This window comes from Papaver somniferum, chromosome 6 (assembly GCF_003573695.1).
Source record: "Papaver somniferum cultivar HN1 chromosome 6, ASM357369v1, whole genome shotgun sequence".
NCBI classification, from domain to species: domain Eukaryota; kingdom Viridiplantae; phylum Streptophyta; class Magnoliopsida; order Ranunculales; family Papaveraceae; genus Papaver; species Papaver somniferum.
The window spans coordinates 16,052,990-16,064,211 of NC_039363.1; the positions used below are offsets into that span (position 1 = coordinate 16,052,990).

The following is an 11,222-nucleotide window of genomic DNA, read 5'->3' on the forward strand; positions in this document are numbered from 1 at the left end:
TATGCCCTTACTCAAGGAAGCATCTCGAAAGATGCTTGTCGCGCAAACATGTACTTGGCTATGACCATCCTCTCCCATTTTTTCTATTTGTCAATAAGACATATATAGAGAGGAGGTGCGGGTTGGTTGGAAGTCGAGGATGTTTACCAAAGTAAGCATCAATGTTGCAACAGATCTTACCCGCAGGAAACATCATTGTTCGTATGTACATTCCCCATGGAAGAATCACTTTTTGTACATCCCTTCTTCAAGGAACATCATAGTACAAAGGCATCATTATGTTGTGATGCTTACTCAAGGAAACATCACTGGTCCATTGTAGCTTCCTCAAGAAAGCATAATTAAAGACTTTTTTGTGATGGATCCTTTGCCCTATATGGACTAGGCTTTATTTGGCTTAGGGATCGTAAAACGAGTTGTATTGATTGCTTGTCCTGATGATGATGAACTAATGTTTGTGCTTTATCCCTTCAAGGTACAAATAAAGATGTGTAGGAAGCTGCAATGAGTTGTTGTTTTCGCTGAAGATGAATTTCCATATGCTTCTATATTCAGCACAACTTCACTTTTATGCACTTTAACTCAAGATGCACCTTTGTCCACTATGTCAGTTTTTCCAACTTTAACCACTCCACCAATATTTAATGAACCTAACATACCTCTTTCTAAAATGGCTACATTTTCTCCACTACCTTTTGTTGTTCAACCTTCAGTTCAGAATGCATCCAATGCACACTAGAGGCGAAAATGGAATTAAAAATTTAAGAATATTTGCATCAGAGATTCAATCTTTCAATTAGGACATTATTGTTACTACTTCATTTACAACAACAAATAAATTACCAATTTGGAGAGTCTCTTTTTGTAAAGAAATTACTTCATTGCTGCAGAATGCCACTTTGGATCTTGTCCCTCCAGATGCTTCCTAAAATATTGTTGGTTGCGCAAGTGGGTTTTCAGGGATAAATTTTTTTTTCCAGATGGATCCATTGAGAGTTATAAATCAAGTTTAGTTTCTAAAGGGTATAACCAAGTTTGAGGGTATTGATTATCAGGACACTTTCATCCTTTTTTTAAGCCGACCATATTCAGAACGATATTGTGTATAAGTCTTTACAAGAGCTGGACCATAAGGCAACTAGATGTCAAAAATGCCTTCTTATATGGATATCTTTATGAAGAGTCAACCTATAGTATTTCAAGATAAGAAATTCCTAAATAATGTTTGCAGACTCGAAAGATCATTGTATGGATTAAAGCAAGCTCCTAGAGCTTGGTTTGACAGGTTAAGTCAATTTCTAAGTCAATCTGGTTTTACTGCATCTAAAACTGACACATTTTTGTTTTTCAAGATAACTGCATCTACTGCTTTGTATATCCTCGTCTATGTAGATGGCATTCTTGTCACTGGTAACTCTCCTCAGGCTATCAATCTTCCCATTTAATGTTTCAATTCAGATTTGCAATCAAATATTTGGGAGATATTCACTTATTCTTAGGAATTCATGTTACCTAGATTGCTCATGGAGTTAATCTTTCTCAAGAACAGTATGTTACAAATATTTTGAAGAAGACTAAAATGGACAATGCTAAATCTTGTTCCATACCACTTTCTAATGCAACATTTGATTTTCAATCTCCTTTAATCGATAATCATGCAGTTTATAGAAGTACAGTGGTAGCTCTACAATATGTCAACATTACAAGGCGTGGTATAACTTATGTTGTGAATAGAGCTTGTCAGTTTATGTCCTCTCCGACTGAATCTCATTGATCTGTTGTCAAAAGAATCCTCAGGTACTTGTAGGATATTATTTCTTTTGGTCTTCAATTTAAGAGATCAAGTAGTCTGCATCTTCAAGCTTATTCTGATGCGAATTGGGCCGGTGATCCTATATATTGACAAAAGGTCAACTAATGGCATGGCCATCTTTATGGGTCCAAATCTTATATCCTGGTGTTCCAGAAAACGGAAAATTGTTTCTAAGTCGAGTACTGAAGCTGAGTATAGGGATTTAGTTGATGCTACCTCTGATCTTGTTTGGATTGAAGAACTCATGTCAGAATTGCATTTATATTCTCCTCGGATCCCGGTTTTATGTTGTGACAACATGGGAACGAGCTATCTTATAGCTAATCATATCTTCACAATCACATAAAGCATATTCAAACTTTTTTTCTTTATGTTCATCAAATGGTTGCCAACAAGCAGTTGGATGTGCCTTATCTTAGTATTCATGATTAGATAGCTGATAATTTCACAAAAGGTTTGTCCACAACTCGGTTTGCTTTGCTAAGATCCAAGCTCAGTGTCCCTTGCAAGACCCTGGACTTGTAGGGCGTGTTAGAGAATCAACTGATCTCTCTGTTATTGCCAAGTGTCACCAATGGGTGTTGTTTGTTAGTGGTTTATGTTAGTTATAATGTACGTTAGCAGTATATGTAACTACAACTGTAATATTTCATGTCGGTTGTCATCTGCTATAAATAGCATTGTGGTCCTATAAGAAAGTAAGATTTGAGAAATAGAAAACCTAAGCAAATGTCTAGCGACACAATAGCTCTGTAAAATAGAAATCGTTTTGAAATAACATCGCTAAACTGAGACTTCTAGAAATCAAAAAGCTACTTTTCAATGTACATTCAATTAACTTTTGATTTTTTTATTTGTAGAAGTCATACTGAAATTGGATCGCCAAATTAATTTTTCAGTTTTCGATTTAATTAAATGCAAATTTCAGGGAGTGACAAAACACGCTAAGTGTTTTTAATGATCATTAATATTAATATATATAATAAATCATACTACCAATTGGCGAACGACACAATTTCTTGTTGATTTTCAAGTTTCAACTATCTTACGACGAAGAATCAAATAATGATGTTGGGCTTATCAACCAAACATTTTAAAAAATGGATTTTCAATACACTATCCCCATCATTGACTTCCTTGATGTGACCTGAAAACCAAACCAATAACGGGCATACCTGAAAGATTTAAGCTATCAAACCGTTAATGAATGCACATTTTATCATAGAAAACAACAAAGAAGAAGTATGGGTAGTTTTTCTCAGATATTGATCAAAATTCTTTCCACAATTCTCATATTCAACCACATACAGTACTGCTATGTGTTGAAAACTAATGCTCAGATTGATATATGAATAATATTTTTCCCTTGTGCTCAGGAGATAATATCACCTCTAATACATATCGGTCAAACCTTAAACTTGTTCTGTCTTCTTTAACAAATTCATTCAACAAAACCATCATCCGCAATGGATATTACAATGACACAATCGGTCGAAAGCCTAATACCGCCTATGGGTATTATCAGTGCAGAGGTGATCTTACATTAGAAGAATGTCGATACAATGTTGATTTAGCCGCTAAAGAAGTACTAGCTATAGGCCGCTGCCCAAACTCTACAGAAGCAATGGTCACATACAAAGAACTAGTTGCTCTAAAATTTTCCGATCAATCAATCTTCTCAGTCATGCGAGATGCTCCATCATTTCCTCTCCCTAATGCAAATTCGGTCCCAAACCCGGATGAGTTTAATCCAGGACTCGGCAAATTGGTGAATAATATTTTGGAAAAAGTTGCTTCTAATGGTGTCTCCAATACTTCTTCTTCAACTAATAGAAATTTGTATGCTACTGGAAGCATAGACGTTTCGAGGTCACAGAAAATATATGGGCTAGCTCAGTGCAGTGCTGATTTATCAGTTAAAAATTGCACTCAATGTCTTCGTGGGAGAATTGATGATTATCGGAAATCGTACAGTGGCCGAGTAGGTGGCAGAGTTATTTGTTGGAGCTGCTATTTTAGATATGAGACGTATCTTTTTTACAACGCAACTTCACCATCGTGTAAGCATTTAAATACGTGCATCCATGGTTTTAGCTAGATGGTTTAGTTTGGAGAAGAACAAAATATTATTGATTACTGAATTACTATGTAAGTTCTTTCATGTTCTTGCAGCAAAGCCAAAGATTTCGCGTGAAGTATTCCTGATTATTGTAGTTGTTCCATCAGTGATTACAGTACTATCCATCATAATCATTTTGTATTTCTGCGAAAAGCGAAGAAAAAAAGGGCCTGCAAGGAAAACTGATGGTAAGCTTTCTTATAGTAGGAGGAATGACCTGCAATGGTGCCAGACTTGCCGAAAATTAGATCCTAATTATTGGTCATTTGATTCTAATTTTTTGTTTTTGTTATGCCAAGATATCGATGAGATTCAAAGTGCTGAATCTTTGCAATACAAATTCAGTATGATAAGTGCGGCTACACACAATTTCTCAGATGCGAATAAGCTTGGGCGAGGCGGATTTGGTACTGTATACAAGGTACTGACAAGCACTTTTCAGTTTATCTCATTTGTCGCATTTGCCAGGGAACACTGTCAGATGGACAAGAAATAGCTGTGAAGAGATTGTCTGAAAATTCCGGTCAAGGTGAAGAAGAATTTAAGAACGAAGTTGTATTATTGGCGAAACTACAACACAAAAATCTTGTAAGACTTTTAGGCTTCTGTTTAGATGGAGATGAGAAGCTACTCGTATACGAGTTTATGCAGCATGGCAGCCTCGATCAGTTTTTATTCGGTTTGGCTTCTTTCCTTTGTTTCTTTATCACTCAGAATGCAAAAGCTTGTAAATTCGGACTTGTTGAATGCGCAGATCCTGTTAAAAGCACGCATTTGAATTGGGAAAGGAGGTACAAGATTATACGGGGCGTTGCTAAAGGACTTCTCTATCTTCACGAGGACTCTCCACTAAAGATTATTCACCGAGATCTGAAAGCCATCAATGTATTATTAGGAGATGAAATGGTCCCCAAAATTTCAGATTTTGGGATGGCTAGGATGGTGAATCAAAATCAAGCCAGCACAAAACGGATTTGTGGAACTTTGTAAGTATATTCTATGTATTTATAAATCATATCTCTCAATATACATGTGACCACGTAGTTAACTGCAGAAAGAAATCTTCCATATGTTTGCTCCTGGATTTTGCAGTAGTTATATGGCTCCAGAATATGCAATGCATGGTAAATTCTCCGCAAAATCAGACGTCTTTAGTTTCGGTGTGTTGATTTTAGAGATCCTGTGTGGAAAGAGGAGTAACTCTTTTGGTGGATTTGAAGGTGCTAAAAATGTCTTAAGCTATGTGAGTATGATTTATTTATTTTTTTGCATAGTTTTCGGACAGATGAACTTCATTACTGCACACTAACCATGGAACCGTATTTTGTAGGCATGGGGCCTTTGGGAGGAGGGGAAATCTGTAGAGTTGTTAGATCCATCACTAAGGGACTGTTGTTATTCACCGAAGGAAGTGATGAGATGCATCCAAATTGGGTTGTTATGTGGTCAAAAGGATGTAGCTAATAGACCCACAATGGCGTGGATTATTCATATGCTCAATAACCACTCTGTCGCTCTTCCAACACCTTTAGCACCATCTGCTTTTGTGTTGTGCGGTGAAACAGAACCCAGCATCCCTTCTGAAGATGGTGACAACATAAGCGTGAACCAGGTGTCAATGACGGAATTTTACCCTCGCTGACCATGTACTACTAGATAGAGTACATCTCAGAGTTCAACTTAAGTTTAAGCAAAGATGATAACTAGATGTATATTTGGATTGTTTGCCATGGATGATGCATCGTGTGTGTGTGCATCATAGCATAATAGCTTGTGGGGAATTCATTTTTGTGCACGCTCATTTAAAAGAGTGCCAATTTGATATGTTCATTTGATTGAGTAGTTAACAGATAACTCTATTACCACATGTGCTCTGAATTTCGTCACTCGATGCATCCCTAAATTAAACTGAAGGATGAGGTTGAAATGTCACTGCACACTAGTCAGAGACTGCACAAATCGGACTCCGCCACTCCGGTAATGTTTCAAGTTACACAGGCTTGGAGGGCAAACTTTGGGCTCGAGGAGTGCATAGATGGGTCGTTTGCTTACATGAAATAGCCCAATAAGAGTTTGACAGTTGAGAGCTGTCAGCTGTTCCTAAGGTCAGGAAGCTTAAGCTAACTCAAATTCCGTAACTACATTCCTTTTCCCTTGATGAAACGTATTACCCAAGTATCATACAGTTTGTGAGAAGAATAAGAAAGTAGAGTCAGAATGAAACACTGACATGTGTACAATTTTTTTTTTTTGCTCTATATATAAAACAAGTTGAGTGAATGTTAAAATCATTACAAGGTAAGCTAGAGAAAGAGAGAGATGAGAACGGAAGCAGAAATTATAATGAGGGTTTACAAGAAGAAGAGAAAGATGGGTTATATCTATGTACCTATCAATGTAGAAGGAGAAATAGAAACTGCCATGAAAAAGTTCAAAGAGATGGGCGTCAATGAGAAACAGCACTGGTCGCCATTACACGATGAAATTAGAGTTGATCTACCGACAGAGTTAAAGCTCGAAACCGAGTTGTTGCAGCAGAATGAATCAAAATTAGAGACAGATGTAACTATGGAAGAAGTGAATGCAGGTGTAGCTGATATTATTCATGGGAAAACACCAACTCAAGGGTTGTCCACTTTCACAAGTTTTTGTCCTGGTTGACACAATGTTTTCCTGTTTTAGGTTGTAACTTTTGCTTCATCTGTTAGTAATGGAATTCAATTCAAATCTCCTGTATTGCACAGAGTTTAAACAGTTTGTGTTCTGCTTCTTTGTGACTTCTTCAAGAAATACTGGTGAAATCCCTCTGAATAAATTGTACATAAACAGATTACAAAACACAAAGAAAGAAAGACAGAAAGAAATTCATGAAATCGGACATTATATTTAGCTAACACAAAATATATATAATGACTGAACACAAGCAAACTATAAATTTCTTCTTCTCCTCCTCTCTCGCTCTCTCTGACTGGACTTCTTGATATGCTGCAGTTATTTAGTCTCTGATATTCTCAGTTGTGCGACTTCAGCTGGCGGACGCAAAGTGCAAACCATCTCCCTTGTCTTTCCAAAGTAAACCTACAAATAGATATTGGAGAGTTTGTAAGATAAGAACTCAACCCCCACCATATCTAGCTATTACAAAGTAATGGTAACAAAAAGCACTGGGGATGCGCATAGTTAAAGCACCATTTTATCTGATGGTGATTGTGTCTATACGCATAGCTCAAGTCCGTGGTTTCCAGTATGACTACAACAATTGCCCATCACTGATACTATTTCTGACATACGAGTGTATCCAATGTGACAATATATGTCATAACGACCCATCAAGCTAGAGATCTATGTGGAACTAACATATATGAATAACAGATATCAAGAATCAAAATACCTGATCCAGTGAGTTCCTCAGCTTACTTTCCATTTCTTCAATCATCTTTCCCATGTTACAAAGGTGACCATCTGTAACTGCGAGGTCCATATTCATCTGCAGAATAAAAACCTAAAGTTAAGACAAAGCTACGGTCAAACTTGGGGGTGCTGTTATAAGATTAACGTTGAAGGCATGAAGCACAACTGGTAACATGGTGTAGTTTCAAACGGTAAACAGTGACCAAGGTATGAAAATTTTTGAGAACTTGGGCAAATTAGCCAAAGCTTTAAGACCTAAAGCGTTTTACAGAAACAGCATTTTCTAACTCCTGCAATATCCAGTAAGTGCTTCCAGATAGCGCAAACGAACTTTAACTGATCTATATTAAGGCATCATCTAATGTTTAAAATGATAGCACTCTAGCAAGTCCAAAAGGGTCAAACATAAACAAACATAGAAGAGAGGTACCTGTCTTCTGATTGATCCCGACAAATTAAAATTTCCTGAGGATTCATCATTTGTTGTCAACGAGAGCATGACCGTACTGGTCAAGCAATAATGAGACATTGTCTCGTCCACTGGTCCCACCTACTCAATAGAAATAAAATAAAGAAGACTATAAAATATAAGAATTTTGTATAACATCTCCATCACTTCAACCATAAGCTACCCACCTGGATGACATGAATGGCATCCCATCCACCTTCTTGCAAATAACCCCTTCTACCCTGGCCAGTTTTGGAGCCATCTTGAGCATCGAAAAATTGTGCTTACATCAGTTCCCTCATATAAAAGTTTGGCAGAGAATACTTTTTATCCAGTATAAGAAAAGAAAATAAAAATGAAGAAGCTAACCTTTCTTTATTAAAAAGCAGGCAACGAAACCTTCATTATCCTCATCTTCCCACATGTATACTGATGAAATGCCTCCTTCATAATACCTATCATTTAGTTTTGCACAACAAATGCAATTACTACAAAATTAAAGGAGGACAATTGAACTCTTCAAGCTGGCATTTCTTGCACGGCAAGAGAGAAAGAGGATGCAAGTAAAGGACCTCACTGGTCACGGTAAACTGCGAAGACATCATTTGCTTCAATCTCCAGTTGTCTCAATGTTGCTGATGGTTGTTGCCCATCCTCCAGAGGTGGATGATATTTGTTTGACCAAGGTGATCTGCAGTAGATAAAACATGTAAACAAATAAGGCTTGCTTGGACAAAAAGGAAGAAGAAAAATACAAACTGGTAATGCTTTATCTATTTACACCAGAGCTGCCTTAAGTTGTAAAAGAGAACTTATGCATGTATTTATACAAACTGGTCATCTCTTGTGTTCTAAACTGAGTAAATGCATTTTCTAGTAAGCAAATATACTCATGATATCAAAATATTCAAGTTCAAAGAACTGCAGCCACAATTATTTTGAATCATGAATAAACAAAATTGGAGTTGGTATGTATTTCACCTGTAGGAGTCAGCATCTCGGTTGTATTCACACATGATGAACTCGTTTCCAGATTCCATATCAGATAATACCTGTCCTCTTGGCCAAACAAGATTCAATCAATGTATGTACATAAAGAAACCACAAACTAAAACGACATGTTTTAGTCACAAACACTTTAGATCGCCAATGTAGGCTCAAATTCTATGTGATAATATCATTATAGGAGACCACAGTGGTTCAAAAACAGGGAAAGAGGCATCAATATAGCCATCCTAACTAAGTGGACGGATAAGAACACCCAAAAGAGAAACGAGTTGCAACAAACACCGAACCTACCAAACGAAATTGACAAAATCCACAATTAGTTAATGCTTACTGCACTAAGTAGACAATATATATGCAAATCTACCAGACAATTACTACGATTTAGAACCCCTACGACTCCCTCATTAGTTGTGAATACTTCATCTATGGGGTAATCGGCAGTAATACGGGATCTTCTCCAGAAAACTAACACAAACAAAGAGACATTACATTTACTCCCATGTTGAGTCTGATCCAAACTTCCCCAAATTGAACTTGAAAATCTCATCATTCCAAAGTTACCATAACATACAGCTACAGGGCATCTAAGCTAATAATTGACAAACTCGTGTATCCGTCCCTCCCTCGACTAAGTCCCGAGAATAAGCATTCAACCCTCTAAATACTTACAATCCTAGAATCATTCAAAACCCTAATACATTCAATAAGTGTAACAAAATTTAAGGCTAATTAGAAATAGAAATAAGGGTTTAAGACTTAATCCACCTAATCGAGTCAATTCTAACCAAATTCCAAAACTAAAAGAACCACACACTACGTCGGTTTCATCAAAATCCTCAGAAAAATTAAGAATCGGACACAAGCAGTTCATTAAAAGCCCCTAAATTAAAAGAAATGAAAACCCTAGAATAAGCTCCAATAGAAAGGCAGATCAAGGAAAAGAATACCCGAAGAGGTTGATCAACTTGAGAAAGAAGATCAGAGGAATGTTGAGGTAAAAGACTAAGTAATGCTGATAATGCAGTTTCTGAATGTTTTGGATGAATCCTTCTCATTAATCCCATTGCTGCTTCCATTTTCGATACTGCAAAAGAAATTGATGCCCTAAAATGGGGGATATCTGTGAGTGAAAGAGAGAGATAAATTATGATCCGATATTTACTCGCGGGAAATGGGATTTCATTTTACGGAGGAGCTGAAGTTTTGTTTAATTTGTTGTTATCATCGAAGATGACTTTGAAAGTGCCTCATTATCACAGGACTTGCCCACAAGAGGGAGGGACATATGTTTAAGAACTAAAACCTAAATTTCAATGCGGCTTTTACACGCACATGGCATGTGGTTATCAATGATGACATTCACGTTATGTCCTCCCAAGACTGGCTTTCTTGGTGATGAGGTGTGCAACGTGTTTTACAAGTTCCATGGAGATTGTATCTAATCAACTTCCAACCTAATCTTGAAAAGAAAAAAAAAAAAAAAAAAAAAAAAGAAAAATCTCACTCAATCCTTATTCTTCAACAAAATCATCAATAACAACCTCTTAAGCTAAACGGTGGTTTTATCTACTCTTTTGAGGGTTCATCTTTACTTTAATGACGGTTCTTTGTTATTGGGTTGGGTTTTAAGATCAATAGTAATGCTTTCCAACGACGACCCGACGACGAAATCTTCATCGGAATATTCGTCATCGGGACGGAATCTTCAACGGTGATTTCTTTGACGACGGAAACTTCATCACTTGTCAAACGAGGTTTGAGCAAATCACTCTTATTTTTGAGGATAACTACAAGGGATGCAAAACCATCTCAGGTCTAGCAAATGATGTACAGGAGGCAGAAAGCATGACAGTTCTGGAAGCTGTCAAATGGCTCAAGGTGCTGAATTACTCAAAGATTTCTATAAAAGATGATGCCAAAAAATGTTATTTCCTAATTAAATCTGGTTTACTTAAATGTTATTTACTCAAGGATTATTAAATAAAAGTTATAATAATCTGGTCTAGTTCCTCTATTTTAGATGATTGCTTATTTTTTATGAACTTCTTTCTACAACTTTATTTTTGTTGGTATGAAATTTAATGGGCTTAGCAGATAAAGCATCCAAATATAGTAGGAAGAATGTTGTAATAGGTGAAGGGAAAAGCTTTTATCTTTTAACTCTGTACTATAATTCTTCTCAATACGTTTTTCTTTACCGAGAAAAACCATTCTTCCCCTGATTTATTCATACTTGTATTTGTCTTATTCTGGTGATTCTTTTTTTTCTCTCGGATTTCTCGTTATTGTACCTCTCCGGTATATTCTTGTTACTTTTTATTCTCTTATTTTTTGATCTTAAACTTATTGTAACCTTGAATTCCATTAATGAAAAGGTTCCTTGTTTATTTAAAAAAAATTGTTTATCAGAACAAACCCTATCG

The 11,222-nt window shown here is 36.5% G+C and overlaps 2 protein-coding genes across 2 annotated transcripts; one reads left to right on the plus strand and one right to left on the minus strand.

The window, feature by feature from the left end:
- The first annotated feature begins 1,151 nt into the window (after positions 1-1,151).
- On the plus strand, positions 1,152-5,706 carry LOC113290547 (putative receptor-like protein kinase At4g00960). The gene is made up of 8 exons (XM_026540138.1): positions 1,152-1,410; positions 3,190-3,873; positions 3,986-4,120; positions 4,232-4,353; positions 4,401-4,611; positions 4,687-4,918; positions 5,025-5,175; positions 5,263-5,706. The coding sequence occupies exons 1-8, from the start codon at positions 1,152-1,154 to the stop codon at positions 5,572-5,574; spliced, it is 2,106 nt and encodes a 701-aa protein (XP_026395923.1). The 3' UTR covers positions 5,575-5,706.
- A 916-nt stretch (positions 5,707-6,622) lies between these two features.
- Positions 6,623-10,106, minus strand: LOC113287037 (probable F-actin-capping protein subunit beta). Its single transcript, XM_026535696.1, has 8 exons — positions 9,747-10,106; positions 8,773-8,843; positions 8,369-8,482; positions 8,161-8,246; positions 7,980-8,053; positions 7,774-7,893; positions 7,324-7,419; positions 6,623-7,010 (listed from the first exon to the last, which is right to left on the minus strand). Exons 1-8 carry the CDS (start codon positions 9,873-9,875, stop codon positions 6,924-6,926), a joined length of 777 nt encoding a protein of 258 aa, XP_026391481.1. The 5' UTR covers positions 9,876-10,106; the 3' UTR covers positions 6,623-6,923.
- Positions 10,107-11,222: the final 1,116 nt, after the last annotated feature.

Bases quoted from the DNA above. Each gene is read 5' to 3' on its own strand.
- LOC113290547 (XM_026540138.1), top strand. From the start codon at position 1,152: ATGCCTTCTTATATGGATATCTTTATGAAGAGTCAACCTATAGTATTT. The intron at 4,121-4,231 runs GTAAGCTTTCTT...TGTTATGCCAAG, and splicing joins GCCTGCAAGGAAAACTGATG to ATATCGATGAGATTCAAAGT. The intron at 4,612-4,686 runs GTTTGGCTTCTT...TTGAATGCGCAG, and splicing joins CCTCGATCAGTTTTTATTCG to ATCCTGTTAAAAGCACGCAT.
- LOC113287037 (XM_026535696.1), bottom strand. From the start codon at position 9,875: ATGGAAGCAGCAATGGGATTAATGAGAAGGATTCATCCAAAACATTCA. The intron at 8,844-9,746 runs GTATTCTTTTCC...CCAAGAGGACAG, and splicing joins AAGTTGATCAACCTCTTCGG to GTATTATCTGATATGGAATC. The intron at 8,483-8,772 runs GTGAAATACATA...TATCTACTGCAG, and splicing joins CGAGATGCTGACTCCTACAG to ATCACCTTGGTCAAACAAAT.